This window comes from Sus scrofa, chromosome 13 (assembly GCF_054392235.1).
Source record: "Sus scrofa isolate SSC_HxYL_T2T_F1_AM1 chromosome 13, Sscrofa_HxYL_maternal_Yorkshire_Landrace_v2.0, whole genome shotgun sequence".
Classification (NCBI taxonomy): Eukaryota; Metazoa; Chordata; class Mammalia; order Artiodactyla; family Suidae; genus Sus; species Sus scrofa.
This window is the reverse complement of record NC_139395.1, coordinates 61,983,313-62,007,059: the sequence shown is the minus strand read 5'-3', so window position 1 is coordinate 62,007,059 and position 23,747 is coordinate 61,983,313. Positions and strand designations below refer to the sequence as shown.

Below are 23,747 nucleotides of genomic sequence, written 5' to 3'. Positions count from 1 at the left end.
GTGGTTTTAGTTAGAGCCTGGAGGCCTGACAACTGGGAGAGCTAATGTTGCCAGTTCTAGACTGAAGGCTGGCATGCTTGAGACTGAAGAAGAGTTGATGTTTTGATTTGAGCCCAAAAGCAGAAAAGCTTATGTCCCAGCTCAAAGACTCAGGCAGGTGGAAGTCCCTTTGACTGGTAGGATTGTAAGCCATTTTGGTCCACCTTGCCTTCAACTGATTGGGCCAGACCCACCCATATTGGAGAGGGCAGTCTGCTTCACTCAGTGTATCAGTTTAAATGTGAAAGTCATCCAGAAACAGCCTCATGGTAACATGCAGAATAATACTTGACCAGCTATCTGGACACCACAGGGTTCTTGTAGCTACTCCATGTTTCTGTTTTCTGACTTGTCTGTAACAAATGAATACTAGAGACAAAAATAACCATAAAAATGGATAAATTAGACTTCATCCACAATTAAAACTTCTGCTCATCAAAAGATAGCTCAATAAGGTGAATAGACAAGCCACAGACTGGGCAGAGATATTGGCAATATATATTTCTGACAAAGGACTGGTATCCAGGATGCATAAGGAATTCTTCAAGTCATTATTAAGAAGACAACCTAATAGGAGTTACTACTGTGGTGCAGTGGGTTCAGACTTTGCCTGCAGCAGCTTGGGTCACTCTGGTGGTATGGGTTTGATCCCTGGCCTGGCTCAATGGCTTAAAGGATCCACAATTGCCACAGCTGGGGTATAGGATACCGCTGTGGCTTGGATTCAGTCCCTGGCCCAGGGACTTCCATATGCCATGGGTGTGGCCATTAAAAAAAAAAAAAGGAAGAGGGGGAGGTGGAACAGGATGAGACAACCTAATAAAAACGTCACAAATGAATAGACATTCCATTAGCACCTGACACGATGCTTAACATAATTAGTCATCAGGATAATCCAAATTAATGAAGAAACAATGCAATTCATATATGAAAAACATAGAAATAAATGTTGAAATAAAAAAAAAATGCTGGATTTCCTGATAACTGCTGCTGGGCTAAAGGGTGGAGGGCAGTTATTTGCTGCTCTGCCCTGTCATCATGGTCCACGCAAACCTGGAAAACCTCTGCTCACACGCCTTTGGCTACACAGTGTACTACCCACACTTCTGTTTGTAAGTGTTCAGTGTGCGAAACCAATCTGGTGATCACACATAGGTTTTAATTAATTTGCTGTCTTGTGATAGGGCAGAGTTGACATGTTTGACTTTGTTTTATACATTTAGTCATCATCATGAATCTTTAAAAAATTTCTCTCCTTGAGAACAAAGAGAATTCCACTAATGGGGTATTTTGAAATATATTATTTTCAAGTCAAGGAGAGGGTCACTAGCATTTACTGAGCATTACCTTATGTGTTCTCATTTATTACTCATGACAGCCCTGTTGTATGTACTGTCATTATCCCCATTTTCTTGATAAGGAAACAGAGACCCAGAATGATGAAGGAACTCGTCCAAGATCACAGAGGTAGCAAATGGCAAAGTCAGGATGGTAACATAGGTCTACCTGATCCTGGTTTAGCCACTGCATGTATTATTTTAATGAGTGTGACCTATCTCATCCATTCCTTTAGTCATCACTAGGTCTGTGACAGTTTCTCCTCTAAGTTGAGCGGGTCCTAGGGCTCATATGAGACTGTCTTGGTGGGGGAGGGCAGGTAATAAACAAGAAAAAGGAAAAGAAATCACTTCAAAGAATGGTAAAGGCTAAGAAGGTTATATTAGGATCTGGTGCATAACAGAGGTTGTTCTAGGTGTGTGGGGGATGTACAGAAGCTGTTCCTACATTTTCAAGATAAATGTAGTCCTACCAGGAGAGAAAAATTACCCACAAAAAAGCAAATCAGCTGTATTATCTTTGCAACTTTTCTATAGGTCTAAAATTATTCCACAATGAAACTGTATTTTAGATAATCAATATAGATGTGGTAGAATGATTTAAAATATTTCTTCTTACCTGCATTTTCTGAGCTTTCTACATTAGACTTGAATTCCTTTTACAAGGATAAAAAATTGTATTAAAATCAAATGTAGTATGGCGTTCCCATGTGGTGCACTAAGTTAAGGATCCAGCATTGTCTCTGCAGTGGTCTGGGTTACTGCTGTGGCGCAGGTTTGATCCTTGTCCCTGGAACTTCCTTATGTCATGGGTGTGGCCAGAAAAAAATCAAATGCAATATAAAGTACACGTGGTGACAGCAAATGTCTCATAATCCCATACCTGTAAAACAAAGACTGTTAATATTTTTCTGCATAAAATACAAACTCTGAAATATAAAAATTATTTTGAGTTAAAAAAGTGTTGAACAAAATGAAGATGTATGAAAGAAAGAAAAAAAGAGTGGTAAAGGCTGTGTACACAGCAAACCAGAGCAGTGGGAGAGACACTGATGGAGAGACCTCCTATTGAGAGACTTGTCAGAGTGGACCTCTGCTGGGCCAGTGTGAAGACTAGCTCCAACCCCTGCTCTCCACGCCAAGCTCTGCTTCCTCTTGGTCAGTAACCCTGTAGTAGAAAACAGCTATGTTTATGTGAGTGTCTGCAGAACAGATCTTAGCAGTTTGGAATCATCCCCAGTATAGGCTCTTCTGCAATATTCTTTTTCTTTATTTTTCTTTTAATTTTTTTTTTTTTTTTTTTTTTTTTTTTTTTTTTTTTAATGGCTGCATCCAAGGCACATGGAAGTTCCCAGGCCAGGGATGGAATCCAAGCTGCAGCTGCAACCTATGCCACACCTGCAGCAATGCTGGATTCTTTAGCCCACTGCACTGGGCCAGGGACCCAGTGACCAAGCTGCTGCAGTTGGATTCTTAACCCACTGTGCCACAGTGGAAACTCTCTAAAATTTTTTTTTATTAAAGTATGGTTGATTTACAATGTTGCCCAATTTCTGCTGTACAGCAAAGTTGACTCAGTTGTACATAAATATATATTCTTTTTTAATATTCTTTTCAATCATGGTCTCTCCCAGTAGATTGGATATTGTTCTGTGTGCTATACAGTAGGACCTTGTTTTTCATAGTCTAATATTCTAAATGTAATTGTTTGTATCTGCTAACCTTAACCTCCTAGTCTCTCTCCCTCTGCCTTCTCCCTTGGCAACCACAATGCAATATTCTTTTTCTAATATGCTCTTGGATCTATATGGGGGGTGGGGAGAAAGAGAGACAATTCAAGAGTTAAGGAATAATGGTCCATGATTGCTTTTCATTTACCCAGATCCCAAGGCGGGGCTGTCCTCTGAGGGCTGTCACCAAGATCGGGGAATATTTCAGGCATATATTTGGGAGCTGCCAAGAATAAGGATGCTGAGGTCCAGAGGGTAAACCAATAGCAACAAAGAACCGCCCTGCCCAAGATGCCAATGGTCCTCCAGAGAGAAACCCTGGATGGATTTTGCAAAGTATTCAAACTGGTATCTGCTGAAGTTTCACATGTTGAGGGGTGAGATGGGGCCGGCTAGGTCTGAGTTCTTTTGTCCTTGGATTCCATCAAGGTCTTTCCCATTCTGTGACAAAGGGATTCTCACCAGGTCCATTTGATTATGTTCTGTGCTTTTCCTCCTTCATCTTCTCAGGATACATGGAATGGCAAGCCAGAAAATGGTTTACTGAGTTTATTTTTTTTCCTTGTACATAAAATTTAAAAAGCTGTAGCATTTAGCTTGCAGGTCTGTGCTCTAGTTGAGAAAAAGATGGCCATTCAGAGCCACGTGTTCATCTGCTGTTGGAGAGCCCATCAGAGGGGAAGCAGCCTGGCAGATGTGATGGCATTTGCCTTACATAAATCACCTTCCATTGTTGGGGTGGGCATATGGCCAGTGAGTGTCCTCATTATTGAATGGCTTTTATAGCCCCATTATTTATAATCACTTTTGAATAGCAGCTGAAAGACAGTGAGATGGAATGGACATAGTAGAGTGTGAAAATGATAATCACTTGGGGAATTATGGGGATTAGAAATATCTGATGATCAGGCTATGAGTTGAGAACTCTCTCTCCCAAATGTTTTTAAGCCAGGTATACTACATTCCACACTCTCTGAAAATGAGAGCTGTGGGCAATCTAGAGACATGAATCTCTGTGAGAATTCTTACCTATTGGATTTGCACCAGTAAAATAGCCCACTAACCCTGTACATAGGCACATTCACATGACAGGTACGTTATGTGCATTTTTAAATAAATACATTCTATTTGGGAATATTTTAGATGCAAAAAGCTGCAGAGATAGTATGGAGGATTCCAGAATCTCCTTTGCCTAATTTTCCCTACTGCCGTCGTCTTGCATAACCATGACACATTGTAAAAAACTGCATTCATTTGCCTCCTTTATTCTGTCCCTGGATCCAGTGCAGGACACTGTGTTGCATTTAGTTGCCATGTCTTAGACTCTTCTAGTCTGTAGCAGGTCCTTATGTCTGCCTTGTTTTTCCTGATCTGAATAGTTTTGAAGAATAGCAGGATGTGGTTTTAACCAAAAGTTTCACTTTTCATTTCTGGATAAACACCTGGTTTGGAGGTACAGAGCTGGAAGTGGGGGTGGGGTGGGGAGGCATAGAGCTTAGGATGTCTGGGTTCTGATGCTGCATCTGATTACCTCAGCACTGGAAGCCTCACTCCCCCCCCCCAACCCCTGCTTTTTATAGCCATACCTGCAGCATATGGAAGTTCCCAGGCTAGGGGTCGAATTGGAGCTGCAGCTGCTAGGCTATACTCCAGCCATAGAAACAACAGATTCAAGTTGTAGCTGCAGCCTATGCCAAAGCTTGCAGCAATGCCAAATCCTTAACCCACTGAGCAAGTCCAGGGATTGACGTGCATCCTCACAGACACTAAGTTGGGTTCTTAACACGCTAAGCCACAGCAGAACTCCATGGAATCTCTTCTTCATCTGTTTTAAAGAGGGAAGAATGACAGCTTTCTGACTGGGTTTTATAAGGTTTAAGTGAGATGGTATTCATGAAGGAGATTTATGAAAAAGCATCAAACATATAATCATCAAAGGGAAATGTTTATTTATAGTGTATGAGTTTTTCTAGCCTACAGATTTGTGTAAACTGGAGATTGACACCAGTAACAGATTTTATTCTAGGAGTCAATAAATTTCTCAGAAGGCTAAGTCTTTAAATATATGAAATATAAATATATGATTCTACTTTCTAGAGGTCTTGGGGATGGGTTTTTTTAAGCTATTGAGGTTTTATTTTGGGGGGGGGCGGCATGCAAATGCTCCAGGTCCAGAGGTCGAACCAGAGCTACAGCAGTGACAATGCAGAATCCTCAACTAATAGGCTACCAGGGAACTCCAGGCTATTGAGTATTTTTATGTAAGTTCTCTCAGTGCAGACTCATGGCTTACCCACTTACTCTTTTTCTAAGGGAATAGTTTACATGCCAGAGCTACCTACACACACACAGGTGTACAAACATGCAAATCCTGGCAATCTTAGGAACATATAGAGCATTTTTTTAGAGAGACATAGTCCTCTAGAATTGGGGTGGTGGAAAACCACAGCTGTGGGCTAAGTCCAGCCTGCTGTCTGTTTTTGAAATAAAGTTTTATTACAAAACAGCCATGCAGTTTTTTACATCTTGTCTAGAGTTGATTTCCTGCTGAAAAAAGTGGAGCTGAATAATTGGAATATAGACATTATAGCCTACAAAACCTAAAATATTTACTATCTGGCCTTTCAGAAAAATGTACCTGCTTCTGCTGCAGATTCTTACTGATGCAAGATGTTTTTCTTTTCAGTCTCCAACTATATACTTGTGACTCTCTCTTTTTGTTTCTAGCTTTGAAAGATGTTTCCTTTAAAGGGTACTGTGCAAAGAGTAGACTCATAAGGATGGTTTGCCCAGGGGAAACGGTCTCACCTTTTTTAGAGGCATCCATTGAGGTATAGATATTGCTGGTAGTCTCCATTCTCCAAATTCAGCAGAAATTAGAGTGGAGTGCCCTAACTAACCCTGCTTGTATGAGGTTTCCCAGTGTAGGTCAGAAGACCTGGAACTCTGGCCCCAGCCTCCTGTTGCGTGAATGATATTAGAATATAGTTTGCGACCTGGATTATCTGTTCCTGTCTGAGAATGAATTGGAGTGAGGCTAGAAGGGAAGGGGGAGTGGCTATGTTATTACTATGGCTATTCAAGGCTATAAAATGCCAGTAGGGTCTCAGTATGCATTTGCTTAAACACATTTAAAACCTCTGGCTTGGGAGTTCCTATTGTGTCTCAGCAGGTTGGGGACCCACAGTTGTCTTTGTGAGTGTGTGGGTTTGGTCCCTGGCCTGTCTTGTGGCATTGTCACAAGCTGCGGTGTAGGTCACAGATGCAGCTCAGATTCGGTGTTGCCACGGCAGTGGTGTAGGCCTGCAGTTGCAACTTCTGTTCAACTCCTTGCACAGGTGCAGCCCTAAAAAGAAAAAAAGAAAAAAGGAAAAGAAAACCTCTTGCTTGCCAGCAGTGTCCTAAAACCCAAGAGTACAGGGCTTCTATTTGGTGTTTACACTTCCTGCCTGGGTATTCTCTGGAAGCTAATGCTATTCAGATGTAACTTTCTTAGTTTTTACATTCGTTGAGCCTCAAGAGGAAATTGGGACAACTGTACAATGTGGCAGTTTACATGGGAAATCAGGCTTTGGTTTTTTGTTTTGTTTTGTTTTTGTCTTTTTGTCTTTTTAGAACCACACCCACAGCATATGGAGGTTCCCAGGCTAGGGGTCCATTCGGAGCCGTTGTTGCTGGCCTACACCACAGCCACAGCAACACCAGATCCGAGCTGTGTCTGCGACCTACACTACCACAGCTCATGGCAACGCCAGATCCTTAACCCATGAATGAGACCAGGGATAGAACCTGCAACCTCATGATTCCTAGTTGGATTTGTTTCCGTTGCACCACTATGTGAACTCCAGGCTTTGGTTATTATATTGAAATTCATCTAGATGCTTTCTCGAGGGATAATGAGGGTAACTGTTTAAGAAAAATAGTCATTTCACTTTATTCTTTTTTATTTTAAAAAAAAATGTCAAACCCATACTGTCATTGAATAAAACAGCATAATGTATGCCATTGTTGACCAGCTATTAACATCTTGCCCTGCCCATATATATATATATCCACTTTGCCAAATTACCTGGGTGATGTGGGGTATCTGTTTTTTCTTCTGTAAAATGGGATTGGAAATAGAACCAACTTCATAGGGTTAGAGTGAGATTTGCTATTCAGCACTGTGGCTGGCCTGTCAGAAGTGCTCCATCAGTGTTCATTACTGCCACTTGAGGCCAGCAGGTCACCAGAACACAATTCTTTTTCTTTTTTAATTTTATTGCAGTGTGATTGATTTACAATGTTGTGTTAATTTACGCAAAGTGACTCAGATATATGTATTTGTATATATATTTTTATATAAATATATATATGCTCTATAGCAAAGTCACTCAGTTTTATATATGTACGTGTGAAGAATATGTATCTATATTCTTTATATATATTTATATATATTTTTTCCATTATGGTTTATCACACGATATTGAATATAGTGCCCAGTACTATATAATAGAACCTTGTTTTTCCATCCTATATATAATCGTTTGCCTCTGCTAATCCCAAACCCCCAATCTTTCCCTCCCCCAGTCCTTGGCAAGCACAAGTCTATTGTTTATATATGTGAGCCCATTTTTGTTTCATAGCATATGATGGTTTGTGTTTAGATTCCACATATTAAGTGATATCATAGGGTGTTTATCTTTCTCTACCTGCCAGTTCACTTAAGTTAGTAATGATAGTCTGGTTGCATCCATATTGCTGCAAATGGCATTATTTCATTCTTTGTAATGGCTGAGTAATATTCCTTCATGTGTATATACCACACCTTCTTTTTCCATTCGTCTGTCCATGGACATTTAAGTTATTTCCATGTCTTTGTTATTGTAAATAGTCTGAGCACAGTTCTCTTAGATCCTAATGGAGTGTCTTAGGAGAATTTAGTTTCTTCTGGAAGGCCATACACATGTCTTCAGATGCCATTCAGGGTTCTGAGTGTAGGGACATCTGCCTTCAGTGTTTGGTGAGGTCATGCAGCTGTTTGTTGATTAGGCCTGGGCGTAAGCTCACATCAGTAATATAACATTGCCAGCAGGGGAACATGGTCTTTCTGCTTTCTTTTGTAAATCTTTTATTTTTTTTCTGAACAGGTGTTATTCTGATACCCTAGTGTAAGTGGAATAAAAGTAAGACATACAAAAGACTGGAAATAATGGAAAAAATAGAGATGATGGAATTTAAACCTTGCTTTTCCTTCTGTGCTTAATTCAAGTTTCTTCTCACTGTGGGATGAAATTTGTTATCAAAAGATTGACCAAGAGAAAAAGACCAGAGAAGTCAGGCAGGAAATAATGATAAAGCAGATATCCTGAAGTGCTAGCAAAATGTTTCTTGCTTGTGCATGTGGGGAGTTAAATGTAAATAGTAGTTTCTAGAGCTTCATCAGCATACATAAATCTGGCCCTCAGCCTCTGTTTCGCATCATAGACTCGGCACGCAATTTTCTTTTCTTTAAATTCTACAGAAACAAGAATGAAAGAACAATAGTCTTTGTACCACTAGGGGAAAGGATTCCATCTCTGCAGGTCTGATGAGGAACCACCTGTCTGGAGTCATTTGTGCTTTGCCTCATATAATAAGGTGTTATTAGTAGCCCACTAGTGGAGTGGCAGCATCTCCTGAGGTTTGCAAGAGATGGGAGAAATAGGGAAATAAGGTATTTTCAGAGCCCAGCTCCCCACATTTTGTTAAGCGGCTTTGCCGGGCTTAGATCAATGGTCTAGGCCATTCCGTGTATTAGCATCACCTGCAATCTTCTTAAACCAGGGATTGTGGAACCCAACCTTCAGAGATTTTAGTTTAGTAAGTCCTGGGTGGAGCCCTGTGATATTCATTTCTGCAACTTTCTGGGTAATGACACTTAGGCTTATCTTGGAGATGATGAATACCCTCTACCCCAAGAATCGCACAAGGAGAATTGCTCATTGGGAGAAGCAAGTCAAACATCTGGACCAGGAGTTAGCCAGCTCTGACCCCTGGGCCAGATCTGATGCCTGTGTTTTGTAAAGTTTTATTGGAAAACAGCCTTGTTTACATATAATCTATGGCTGCTTTCCTACTACAAAGGCACTATTAACTAGCTGGACAGAGTCCAAATATGCTCCCAAAGCTAGAAAATATGTGCTGTTTTGCTATTGGCCCTCTGCAGAAAAATTTTACTGACTTCTGATCAATGCTTGCATGTCATTTGGGAAAGTCATTCTGTAAGGAACTGGCACACTGAGTTCGTGTGATTTTTAAGCGTGAGAATTTTGTTTGTTTGTTTTTGTTTTTTGAAATATTTTTCTAATTTACTTTTTTGTTGTTGTTGTTTCATAGCTGCACCCGTGGCATATGGAAGTTCTTTGGCTAGGCATTGAATCTGAGCCACAGCTGCAACCTATGCCATAGCTGTGGCAATGCTGGCTCCTTTAACCCACTGTACTGGGTCAGGGATGGAACTCATGCCTTTGCAGCAAACTGAGCCACTACAGTTAGATTCTTAACCCACTGCACCATGGCAGAAACTCCTGTTTGTTTGTTTTTATTTTTTTACTTATATACATATGGTAATAGAATTCATTCATGATTTCTCAATAGGCCATTCTCAAATTAATTTTCTCATCAGGACCACCAGTTTCTCAAAATGAAATTAAATAGTTTTACCATCCATGCTGCCTCTCTAATACAGGGTTGGAGTATGTTTGAATTATTGGTGGTAAGTTTTTTATTTAAATCACATAATTAAAAGGGGAAATTCATTCTCATTTGGACTCTGTAATTGTCAGATAAGTGATACTGTATTTCTTTTAGAAACTGCTGCATGGAAAGCAATTTGTCAGTATGTATCAAGAATCTTTAAAAATAATGTTCATACTCATGGCTCTATTAATTCTTTTTTAAAAATTTTTATTGAAGTATTTTTACAGTGCTGTGCTATTTCTTCTGTATAGCAAAGTGACTCAGTATACATATCCATTTCCATATTGGCTATCACAGAAAGTGAATGGAGTTCCCTTTGCTATATACAGGTGCCTGTTGACCATCTCTTCCATAAATCAGTGTGCATATTCCATCCTAAGCTCCCAGCTCTTCCCTCCCCTCTATTAATTCTACATCCAGGAAATTTCAACAAAAATTCATATTTGAGGTTTTCCATTAATAGCATTGTTGGATTTTTTTAAGCGTTCTTCCCCGCGTCTCATTTTATTTTTAAAATTTTTCTTTTTTTTCTTTTTTTCTTTTTAGGGCCACACCTGTAGCATATGGAAGTTCCCAGGCTAGGGGTCGAATCAGAGCTGCCTGCACATGTGGCATACACCACAATCACAGCAACACGGGGTCTGAGCCATGTCTGCAACCCACACCACAGCTCATGGCGATGCTGGATACTTAACCTTCTGAGAGAGGCGCTGGATGAAGGGACGCTGATACAATCTTGTTGGAAGGAATTTGTATCAAGAACCTTAAACATTTTTATGCTTTCTCCCCAATAATATTTCCACTTTAAGATTCATGAGAAAATAATCAGAAATATAGATTTTGTGTAAGGGGGATAATCACAATGGAAGCAATTCATATGCTTAATAATTAGTAATGATTACATAGGTTGTGGTGGATTGATAAGCTAAAATACTATGTAGCTTATACTATTTTTCTTTTTTTTCTTTTTTTCTTTTTAGGGCTGCATCTGTGGCATATGGAATTCCCCAGGCTAGGGGTCGAATCAGAGCTGTCGCCGCTGGCCAACACCACAGCCGTAGCAACGCGGAATGGAGAGATCCAAGCCTTGTCTGTGACCTACACCACAGGTCTTGGCAACACCGGATCCCCGACCCACTGAGTGAGGCCAGGGATTGAACCCACATCCTCATGGATACTAGTTGGATTCATTTCTGCTGAGCCACAATGGGAACTCCAACACTATTTTTAAGCATCAATAGTATATTAGAAATGTTTATGAATTACTTGTTAGAACATTTGGATATCCATAACATATTGCATGATCCTACACATCTCCTGTTAAATAAATACCTCGTGGAACTCAGAATTCCACTGTTCGTCACAAGTTAAGCTCAGATACTGGAACTACTTTTGACTCCTCCCTTGCATTTGCTGTCTTCCTCCATCACGTTTCAGCTTTAAGTTGCATCTCCTGTCTGTCCCCTCCTGACCCTCTTCCCAGCCATTTCCTTAATCTAGGTCCCTTTTTGGGTCTTGTTGGGTCAGCTTCACTGATTTCATCCCATTACCTGCCTCTCCACTTGACTCACTGCCCAGCTCCAAGAATAATCTCAAAATTTAGACCAGACCGTCCTACCTCCCCAACTAAAATCCCTTGTGTGGATACCTACTGAGTTTAGAATAAAATGTAGACTCTTTCTCTTGGCCTGCAAGGGACATAATTGTCTGGTCCCTACTTCTTTCTTTACCCTCAGTCTGAGCCTACCCCTTGTCTGAGCTTCGTGCTGTTTCTCTAACATGTCAACCTCTTTTCTGCTTCTAAAGCTTTTGCACATGCTGTTTCCTCTGCCTAGATTGCTTCCCCCCCACACACCTGGCAAAACTAACCAGCTTCTTTTCTTCCTTCTGTTCTCATCTTTACAATTACCTCTGCCCAGAGACCAGTGCTGTTTATCCTTCCTAATACAGGCATGTCCATCCTGACCCAGGAGTTGTCCTCTTGTGTCTTCAGGGCTCATGGAGTATCTGGCTGAAGGCAATTAAGAAAGACTTGTTGGGAGTTCCCGTCGTGGTGCAGTGGTTAACGAATCCGACTAGGAACCATGAGGTTGCGGGTTCGGTCCCTGCCCTTGCTCAGTGGGTTAACGATCCGGCGTTGCCGTGAGCTGTGGTGTAGGTCGCAGACGCGGCTCGGATCCCGCGTTGCTGTGGCTCTGGCATAGGCTGGCAGCTACAGCTCCAATTAGACCCCTAGCCTGGGAACCTCCATATGCCGTGGGAGCGGCCCAAGAAATAGCAAAAAGACAAAAAAAAAAAAAAAAAAAAAAGAAAGACTTGTTGAATGACTGAATGACTCTTAATGTCTAAGTGTATTATAAGTATATATGTGTAGGTATATATGTGTATGTGTATATGTATATGCCTACCCAGCACATAAAGTACTAAATGTTAATAGTGATATAAATTAAGTAACACATGATTTTTAACTTTATTGATCGTACCATTGTATGTTTTTCAAATGTTTAATTAATCTCTTACTTCTCTATTCAGGTACCATCTGCATAACATAAATGTATCATTTTAACCATTTTGAAGTGTACAAGACTGTGGCATTGCATCCATTCACAGTGTTGTGCAACCATCACCACCCTCCATTTCCAGAACCTTTTCATCTTTCCCAACTGAAACTCTGTACCCATTTAATACTAACTCCTCAGTAATTTATATTATTTTTATGATAAGAAAATATTGGGAAAAATAAGTCAGAATAAAACGAATAGCAGGCATATTTTTCAGACAAAACTCATTTAAGTCAATGTACAATTATATGACTGACTATAAAACTAGTAAATTTGTATTTCAATTTATAATTTTTGTGTTAAAAATACCATTTGTAAATCTAAACTGCTAAACTGACATTGGCTTTTTTGTTTGTTTGTTTTTTGTTTTTTTGCTTTTTTAGGGTCGAACCTGCAGCATATATGAAAGTTCCCAGGCTAGGGGGCGAATTGGAGCTGCACCTGACAGTCTACGCCACATCTACAGCAACACAGGATCCGAGCCTCGTCTGTGACCTACACCACAGCTCACAGCTGGATCCTTAACTCACTGAGCAAGGCCAGGAATCAAACCCACATCCTCATAGATACTAGGAAGGCTCGTTACCACTGAGCCGCAACAGGAACTCTGACAGTGATTTTTTTTTTTTCTTTTCTCTGTAATCACTCCACTGCAGTATAAACCATTTGTATTGCCTTAATAAATATACCTTTTCTACAGCTATAGTCATCCTTGAAAAAGCAGTGTCCTATCACAGCCACCCAGAAGTGCGATGAGTTTAATTCCTTATGCAAGTTTTTTCCTTAACCTGGAAAATTTGTAGTGTATTGAAGTCTGAATTCTGGTTGTCATGAAAGACTCTTCTTTGACATCTTTCTAGATGTTCTGGAGCTTGTATGACACAAGGAAAGTTGTATTTTGGTTTCTTGGTCAGAAAAGTATGAATTAAGAGGACTCAAAAATAATATCTCTGGAAATCCAATTTTTTGACCATGAAGATTACTTCTGACTAGCAGTCTCCTTAGGATCTGTATCCTAGGAGATAGAGATCAGAGCAAAGAGATTCCCCTGCATAATCCATCACCTTGAAAATGATGCTTCTGGTTGAGCTGACAGAAAACTATCTAGAATGGGAGAGAAAAAGTTGGAGAAATGATACAATTCAGTTATTATAAGGGGTTGTTTCATGTTTAAAGAATGTCAAGCAAAGTTTGTAACATAAATAATTAATGAAAGAATCATATCCAGGATATAGAAAACACATCAAGAATAACAAAATAAGAGTTCCTGTTACCTGACTAGTATCCATGAGGATGTGGGTTGGATCCCTGGCCTCGCTCAGTGGGTTAAGGATCCGGTGTTGCCACATGCTGTGGTGTAGGTTTCTGATGTGGCTCAGATCTGGCATTGCTGTGGCTTCAAGTAGAGGCTGGCAGGTACAGCTCTGATTCAACCCAGTAGCCTGGGAACTTCCATATGCCACAGGTGTAGCAGTGAAAAATAAATAAAAAGGAATAACAATATGGCACATTAGGAAATGTATAAAATAATATGGGTAGGCAAGTTACAAGAGAGGAAATGTATTTAAAAAATGATAGAATTCCTATTTCACTTTAGTCATTAATTGTAAATTAGTATCACACCAAGATACCATTTTATCTTTATTAGATTGGGAAGATTTTTAGAAGTTAGGCAGTGCAGATAAGAGTTAACAGTTGTTAGTTTGGAGGCTGGCTTTCCAATTTGGCTCTTGGCTGAAATCTGGGAACATGGATTTTAGGAGGGTTCCTTCCGTTCCCAGAACTAATAGCTACTCACTGTGCTTTAACTGTTGGTGCAAAAGATATGCTTTATGCTTTCCTTCCGAGAGTCTGGAGCTTGGTTTCTTGCGATTCAGAGGCTGCCTGCATGACCACATCCTAATAAAAACTCTGATGTGTATAATGAGTGGTCTCAGATGTCTAATGGGCACATTTCACATGTCACCCTAGGCAGGAGAGTGACTCCACTGGGGAGGGGACACTTGGAAGCTTGAACCTGATTTCCTGTGGACTTTGTTGCCCTTTGAGCCTTTTCCCTTTATGGCTCTTGCTTTGTACTTGTTCACAGTAGTAAACTATAGCTTTGAGTACAGCTATATACTGTGTTCTGCGAATCCTCCTAGTGAATCTTAAAATCTGGGAGGGGTCTCGGGACCCCTGATACACTAATAATACTAAATGTTACGCTGAGTGTGGGGAGAATGCGACCTCTGAGACTTTTGGTAGAAAGGTAAATTGGCACCACCATTTAGGAGAATTTAGTGATATCTAGGTAAGTAGAAGGAGGCTAGATCCAGGTTTAGATAGTCTAGAGAAAAAGGAAATTCACACATCTGTTAAAAACAAAAAATATTATGATGACATTTATTGCAGTATAGTTTTAAGTCACCACTGGATATAGCCTACTTTTCTATGAAGGAGAAATAATGTTGGTATGTATTTTTTAAATGGCATATTTTACAACATTAAAAATTATTACAAATTATATTGATTAATATGGTTAAATTTCTCTAAACCAATGTGAATCAAAAAAGCAGAGCTATATTGTTGTAAACTTAGCCATATAATTCCAGATATATACATAAGAAAATATAAAATAATGGCTAATCCAGGACAGGTTCTAAGCCCCCGTTTTCCCACTTAAATGATAAAATTGTCTCAAAATAAGCTCGAAACTCTTTTCTTGGAAAAAGTTCCACATATTCCTGACTGATGTTTTCTTTTCCATTTGCAAAACAAATCTTGGATTTCATAAAAAGTGAAGATGCTATGACAAACTCTTTATCTAGAGATTTATTATTTCATTGGCTCACTGCCCTTGACAATTAGGGGAAGATTTATAGGTGTGTCCCCTGAATAATTGGCAATTAATTTGAAATTAGATGCCCAAAAGTACAGTATTTTTAATGTAATGTGAAGGTTGAGGCTTTCGCTTACAAATGTCACGGAACACAGAGTAAATGTTAACTGGCAGCATAGTTAACCCTGCCCTTTTGCACATCCGCAGAAGAGAGGAGTTTTAGTTTGATGATAATAAACTTGAGCTAGCTTGGCTAGTTTGAATGGAAAGCTCCAGTGTAAACAAAGAATGTCTGTGTCTTGAGAATGCTTCCACTCTATATGCCCTTGGTTCATCTTGATAGGTACTGCACATGATCCCTAAGGATCTGTTTGGGATAAAGAAGTTCTCTATCCTGAGCCTTTGGAGTTGCTTTTGACCTGGTTGACAGTACATTTGGTTCTGTAACATCTTCGCTACTCACTGCTCACTGTCTTTTTATTGTCTAGAACTCTGGTTTCCTAATAGGAATATAAATCCGAGGTTCTAGGCAGCAGAGATTTTTCTGGGAAACATGGTTGTCCTTTTGGTCAAATTCAAAAGTGCATCAGACCTCAAGGTTGAGTTGGCAGGTGTGACTATCACATACCATAATTTACCAGTTGATTTCATTTTCTGAACTACAACTCCACTGCAGTGCCAGGAATGTATGAAGTATGCCCTAAATGGTTACCAATTGACATGTGTCCAGACAATCTGACTATAAGTAGTTTTAGTCCCTTCCAGAAACTCCAAAATTTTATCGTTAACTCCACATTTCCCTGTGCCTGTATTTTGTTCCTAGCCATCACGGAGTCAATAGGTTTTATGTTTATGTGCATTTTTAAAGAGAATGACAGTTCATCTTTGGATGATCTCAGCTCTTTCCGCACTTGCTTTAACAATTGTCCACTTTACATTATAATGATAATCTCCATCTTTCATGAAGGGCTTTCTCTTTGCCAAGTCTTGTCTGAATCTCATTCAGTCCTTACAACAATCTTGTGACAGAGCTACTGTTACATCAATGCTCTCTTTTTTCAAATGAGGCAAGTGAGGTTCAGAGATGAAGCAAGGCACTTGGGTTCGCCAGCTAATAAGTAATGGAGCCAGGATTTACATCCGAGCTTGTCTGTGTAAACACTTCCATTTATCTCTCTAAAGGGAAATTGTAAACTAGGCATCTAGAATAGTATCTACCACATAGTCATTCACTAATTTTGTGTATTTTCAGTTTTTGAAATTGATTTTATTATGGTATAATTTACATACTGTAAAAATGTACCCATTCATTGTATCAACCTGTGTTATCACTACCACAGTTAAGAGTTCCTGTAGTAGAATCACCCTTGATTCACCCAAGTAGTATCCTTGTGCTCCACCTTTTTTAAAAGTTTCTTATTTTGAAATCACTGTAGATTTCCAGGAAGTTGTTAAAAAAAAAAAAAATAGTACAGAGGTCCTGTGTACCCTTCACCCAGTTTCTCCCAATGGTAACATTCTTGGATAATTATAGTTCATCTGCCAAGCCAGGAAATTGATTGTAGGTACACTCCATTGAGCTTATTTCCTTGTGTGTTAGTCTCTGCCTACCCTTAGCCCCAGGTAACTGTTGAACTGCTTTCTGTATAGTTTAGCCTCTTCTGAAGCTTTATATATAAATGCAGCCATACGCTGTGTTCTCTTTTGCATCCAGCATTATGTGTTTGGGATTTATCAGTATTACTGTATCTGTTAGTGTTTTTTTTCCTTTTAATTGTTGTGCAGCATCCCATTGTTTGAATATAATACAGTTTGCTTATCCATTCACCTATTGGTGGACCTTTGGGTTGTTTCCAATTTGGAAATATTCTATAAGGAATAAAGTTGCCATGATGATTATCTAGAAGTTGTGCATGTGTGTACTATGTGTACTTGTTTTCATTTCTCTGGCATAAACAATAGTGGGATTATTGGGTGAATTGTCTGGTGAATGTTTAATTTTATAAGACACTGCAAAATTGTTTTTCCAAGGGAATAAACCATTTTATACACCCACTAACAGTGAATAAGAGTTCCTGTTGCTCCACAGTCTTGCTAACGCTTACTATTTATTTCCCATTCCGGCAGTTATGTACTGGGATCTCATTGCTGTTTAATTTGCCTTCCTCTGATAATTAGTGAAATTGAATGTCTTTTCACTTGCTTCATGGAATATCATATATATTCTCTTATGAAATGTTTATTCTTGCCCTTTTTAAGGGAGGGTGGGAAGTGGGGTGGGGTGAGTGTTTATCTGCTTCATTTAATAAATATTCAATGAATAATTGAGTGACCTATTTTCCTTTCAACCACTTGAAACCTTAGGTGTCTTACAATTCAAATAAAATAGTTCAAATTGAGTGTCATTAGTGTGTTCTAAAATGATCAACTATAGCAAGGAATCCGGTTTTGAATATGATATTAAAAAAATTTGGGAGTTCCCGTCGTGGCGCAGTGGTTAACGAATCCGACTAGGAACCATGAGGTTGCGGGTTCGATCCCTGCCCTTGCTCAGTGGGTTAACGATCCGGCGTTGCCGTGAGCTGTGATGTAGGTTGCAGACGCGGCTCGGATCCCGTGTTGCTGTGGCTCTGGCGTAGGCCGGTGGCTACAGCTCTGATTAGACCCCTAGCCTGGGAACCTCCATATGCCGTGGGAGCGGCCCAAGAAATAGCAAAAAGACAAAAAAAAAAAAAAAAATTAATAGTTTCTTCCCTTAGGTAGATTATAGCCTCATCTTAACCATTCTGTCATCCTTACAACTTACTCTTTTTGACCATGGGAAAATGTCATCTGAAGATGTGAATTTTGTGGTTCACATGGATACTGCATCGCTGCATTGTTTCTCTGTTTTTAGAAATGCTCTTACCTAATTTTATATGTTGTCTAAAGATGGAAGGATGATCTTAGCTTTTTTATTTTTAGCTGTCACTGAAGCAGTTTTTTCCATTAAGGATGAATGTTAACTGAATAGCACAGGGAACTATATCCAACCTCTTGGGATAGACCATGATGGAAGATAATATAAGAAAAGCTGTATAGTGTGTGTGAGTGTGTGTGTGTGTGCGTGTGCACGCGCATTTGCTCGCATGACTGGGTCACACTTTTGTACAACAGAAATTGGCGCAGTATTATATATCAACTACTCTTTAATAAAAAATCGTTTTTAAAATAGAATGTTAACGAGGTTGATCTAGAAGCCTGCTGAAGCTGTAGACTATAATTGTGTTTATAATTTTCTCTAAGTTTGGTTACTTCTTTCTATGATACATTTTTGTAACAGTATTTGTTCAGCTTTTTTTTTCCCCCCCATTAAACTGTAGCTAATTAAAAAGAAATAAACACATAGACCTGCTCAGGTAACTCCTGCTTAAAGAAAAACAATAATTTAAACAAACAAACAAAACTAATATGTATCTTACAGGATAGTAAGAGCTATATATCTCTGTATAATGAAGAGTGATGTTGCCTTTTTTTTTTTTTTTTTTTTTTTTCCTTTTATCAGGGCCACACCTGCTGCATGTGGAGGTTCCCAGGCTAGGGGTCTAATCAGAGCTGCAGCTGCTGGCCTATGCCACAGCCACAGCAATGTGGGGTCGGATTCACATTTGTGACATACACCATAGCTCATAGCAATGCTGGATCCATAACCCACTGATTGAGGCCAGGGATTGAACCTGCATGCTTATGAATACTAGTTGGGTTCATTACCACTGAGCCACAATGGGAACTCTTATGTGTCCTCTTTTATTTCCCAAACTCAAGTCCTTCTTGCTAAAGAAAACTGTTAACACTTTCTGATGATTCCTTCCATTAATACATAGTCTCTCCTTTCTTTATTCTTTTCACACACAAGTGGTCAGATAGTAGGTACTAGTCCACATATTTTCCTGCATTATCAACATATGAAGATATGGCTTTTGTAGAGTAGTTATTATGTGGATGAACTGTGCTTTACTTAGTTGATTCCTGGTGGTGGTTTCCATATTTTTTTGGTGTGTGTATGTGTGTTTATTCTTATTTGTTTTCTATTATAAAAATGCTGCAATAAACAATTCTGGTGATTTTGGCAGACTTTTGCAAATATACTCATAGGGTAAATTTCTTCCAGTTGGATCCTGGGTCAGAACATTTTGTAATTTGTCAGCTAGTGCTAGATTATCCTCTTTAAGGTTTCAGCCATCCACTCTCCATTTAATAGTGTTTGCAAGAGTCTATAGCACGTATTTTAAATGTAATAGCCTCATTTAAATTCTTGGTTATTTTAAGTATTATGCGAACTGGGACCCTCAAATTAATGTGGTTTCAATGCTGTTTTATCTTTATTACACTCTTGCTTGTTTTTTCCCCTGCAGAGGGAAACCTAAAGTACGTCTTCCTGTTGACTGAGGGTGGCGGGCTAGAATGGGTTCGTGTGGCTTTCCCTCACACAGATCTCAGGCTACTCAGCCTCTAGCAGGACTGATTGTTGATGCACTACCTTTTATATGTTTCCTGCAGGAGGAAAGCTGAACAAGGACCTGCGACATTTTCTCAGTCAGCGATTCCAGAAAGGGTCGCCTGATCATGAGCTCCAGCAGACCATAAGGGATAACCTTTACCGCCATGCTGTGCCTTGTAAGTAGTCAGTTTGGGGCATCTTACTGCTGGGTAGGGGTGTGAAAAGTGGAGGGGAGAAAGAAGAGATCAACAGGTGATCCTGGAATGCTTGACAGCTTGCTCCCTTAGTGACTCCCTAAGTCCAGGGAGTCATAATTGGCCATGGGACATACAATGCCATGCAGGGTGAATGGCTTGGCTTTCTAGTTCTGGCTCTGCCACTTACTAGCTTGATAATGCCAGGCCAAGTGTTTATCCTTTATAAAGTCCAGTTTTCACAGCTGTGGAAAGGACATCCTCAAGCTGACTCCAGAGAACTGTTAGGAAGTCAATGGGTGAGTGCATCTTGTGCAACATGGGTGTGGGATAAGCCTCCAGAAATGTTAACCACCATTGTCATTAATGGAATGGACCAGGCTAGAGGCCTTCAGACTGATGCCCGAGGAGATCAATGGGTCTTCTTACCCACCTTTATCAGATTCATCAATCATGATTTCATGCATAATTTTGTTTGAAGAACTGGCTTCCAGAGGTTGGAACCAAACCCCAAAGCCATTAGAGCAGACCAAATATGAAAAGCAAGACATAGAATGTTGGGACTATGAAATCACAGATTTTACGGTAAGGAAAGTAAAGAAAACAGAGAAGAAGGAAGGGAGGAAGAAAGTCATTCTACAGGGTAGATAAATTGGCAGCTCAGTCGTCATGAGCTATTACCATGTTCTACCAAACTACATTCCTACAGCTCATTATAAGGTGGGAATCCCAGGAAGACATGCACTTATTTAATTTCATTTGAAATAAGATGCAAGAATGGTTTTGATTTAATTGCGTGGAAGTTTTCTATTCTCCTATTATCCAGTCCTTCAAAATATGAAATTTTTTAAGAAATATTTTTTTTTTCCTTTTTAGGGCCATACCCGCAGCATGTGGAGATTCCCAGGCCAGGGGTCCATTCAGAGCTATAGCTGCCAGCCTACGCCACAGCCTCAGCAACATCAGAGCCAAGCTGCATCTGCAAGCTACACCACAGCCCTCAGCAATGCCAGATCCTTAACCCACTGAGCAAGGACAGGGATCGAACCTGCAACCTCATGGTTCCTATTCAGACTTGTTTCCGCTGCACCACAATGGGAACTCCTAGAAATATCATCTTTTTAATCAGCCAAAAAAGGTGGACTAACTTGAAGTTCAAGGTATCCTGCTGTGATCCATTTTCTATGAGTGATTTTCTTTTAAAAAGTAATATGTTGCAAGTGATGTGCTAGAATGCTAAGGTTTCCTCATACTACTGCAAAATAATAAACAGAACTGATTTCAGACATGCCCTGGATCTACAAGGACTTTGACTAAAAATTAGACAGGGACCTTTAGAGATCAGATTTTAGAATAACCCCTGGGAGTTCCCGTCGTGGCGCAGTGGTTAACGAATCCGACTAGGAACCATGAGGTTGCGGGTTCGATCCCTGCCCTTGCTCAGTGAGTTAACGATCCGGCGTTGCCGTGAGCTGTGGTGTAGATTGCAGACGCGGCTCGGATCCTGTGTTGCTGTGGCTCTGGCGTAGGCCGGTGGCTACAGCTCTGATTAGACCCCTAGCCTGGGAACCTCCATATGCCGCGGGAGCGGCCCAAGAAATAGCAACAACAACAACAACAACAAAAAAGACAAAAGACAAAAAAAAAAAAAAAAAGAATAACCCCTGCCCTTCATTTCACTTATTAGTAAAACCAAGGCTCCAAGAAGAAAAGAGGTTGACTGCTAGTAACTTGGGTAAGTGGCCCAAGGTAGCCTCTCTCTGCTGAGTGGTAGAGCTGCACTTGACAGAGAAAAGGTGATAATGCATTAATGTGAATCTCTGGCTCTCAGTTCCTTTAGTTTTGCATCATTAGAGTTGAAAACTATAATCCAAATACTATTTTAATAATAATTCCTTACATTTGGATTAATAATAATTCCTAATGTTAATCATGTGGATGAGGCAGGGATTACCTTCCTATTTTTATTGAAAGAAAGAAACTAAAACCCAAAGATAAGCCAATAACAGCAAGGCTAAAGGTGACCAGGGCTTTGGAGTTCCCATCATGGCTCAGTGATTAACGAATCCAACTAGGAACCATGAGGTTGCGGGTTTGGTCCCTGGCTTTGCTCAGTGGGTTAAGTATCTGGCATTGCTGTGAACTGTGGTATAGGTTGCAGACACGGCTCAGATCCCGCATTGCCGTGGCTCTGGCATAGGCCAGCGGCTACAGCTCTGATTAGCCCCCTAGCCTGGGAACCTCCATATGCTGTGGGAACAGCCCTAAAACAAACAAACAAACAAACAAAAAAGCGTGACCAGGGCTTCAAGTGATTGCCCTGGCTTCTGGTATACTGTACAGTTTTACTCTTAGAACATAACTTTGAGGTTGGGGTTTTTAATGCCCATTTTACAGATGAGGACGCAGTGTTACAGGGAGATCAAATAACTGGTAAGTGGCAAGATCCAGGGCTCTGTTTGTAGCTCATGCATGGCTGCCCCTGAAGTTCTAGTACAGCAGGTTGGATGCAGTTTTGCAGAATTCAGTAATTGCAGAATCATGATTGTTCTCTGTGTAATTTTTCCCCTACTCAGATTCCATTTTAAGAAATGGGGAATGAAGCAAATGAACACACCATTTCTTGACGCATCTGTGGTGTTACTATGGTTACATTTTGGCAAGCTTTACCATTTATTTTTTTCCACTGATTTATTGGACCTGAGTGTGAGCTAAACGGCTTGGTTTTAAGCTTACCACTTGGTAGGAACAGGGGCATAAGTGACCTCTGCCTTTTGAAATCAGTGTTGAGAATTATATTTTGTCTTGGCATCTACTCTGTTAGTATTGATGTTTTGTTTCTGCGAAGCTAGTAAATCAGGAATTGGAATGTGGAAAGGGTCTTCCTACTAAGGAGAAAACAAGTAATATTTCATTTTATTTTTCCTGCATAAAAAACAGGAAGGAAATTCAGAAGAGGTCTGTTTCCATGTCTGGTGCAGTGCATGTGCCTTTGAACACGAGTTGATTAGGGGTGACTTGGGATTTGGTTATGGGCTTGGATACTGGAGCCTCATTTGTGTTTATTTTGATTCTTCGGCCCATGTGGCTGGAGAGCAGAACTGCCTTTACCAAGCTGTTGTCCTCATGGATGAGGAAACCCCTTTTGGGAGCATGAATCCTCCCTATGATGTTGTAGCTGTGCCACAGGAAAATGAGCTCCTTGCAAATTTCTATTTTCCAGAACTTCCTGTTGCCGGTATTTCAGTGACTTCTGGCTTTTGAGCAGGGATGATCTCACAAACAGGTGCCTGCGAGTTGGGGTAGACTTCTTCTCCTGTACATTTTGGGAGGCTCCTATGTCATTGGAAATGAACAAATAAAGCCTGTTTGCTCTCAAGTTCATTTTAATGTCATTATAGTGTAGTAGTGCCTGCAGGGCACCACGATGGATTTTTGCCACTCAGGATTCCACTTTATCCTAATTCTTTGGCAAAGATAATACAAGTAACAGCATCCCTATTTTACAGGTAAGAGCATGAAGCAGCAAAGGTAACTGCCTCAAAATCATACCAGTTCTAAATATACCTGGTATCTTCTTGTAACTGGGTACATATTACTTCCTATTTTGCCACATGATTCACTTTTCATCCAGTGATATTTAAAAAATCAGTTTATTGACATATAATTCATATACACCATACCATTCACCCACTTAAATTGTTCATCCCATGCTATTCCTGCTGCAGTTGTTAATCCTCTCCACTTCTCTTTTATTTGATTCAGAAACTTTTATTGTATTTCCACAGTATGAAAAAGGTCATTGTAGTTGAAATTTAATTCTATTTGCCATTTAAAATCACCACCCTCAAAAAAAAATTATGGC

At 40.0% G+C, this 23,747-nt stretch overlaps 1 protein-coding gene across 32 annotated transcripts in view; it reads left to right on the top strand.

Annotated features, from left to right (window-relative positions):
* MAGI1 (membrane associated guanylate kinase, WW and PDZ domain containing 1) overlaps nucleotides 1–23,747 on the top strand; it is a 674,066-nt gene that overhangs the window by 390,050 nt on the left and 260,269 nt on the right. For all 32 annotated transcript variants that reach the window (XM_021070801.2, XM_084988888.1, XM_021070800.2 and 29 more), the window contains exon 2: nucleotides 19,748–19,864. In XM_021070801.2, coding sequence (XP_020926460.2) covers nucleotides 19,748–19,864 — 117 coding nt within the window. The remainder of the gene's footprint in view (nucleotides 1–19,747; nucleotides 19,865–23,747) is intronic.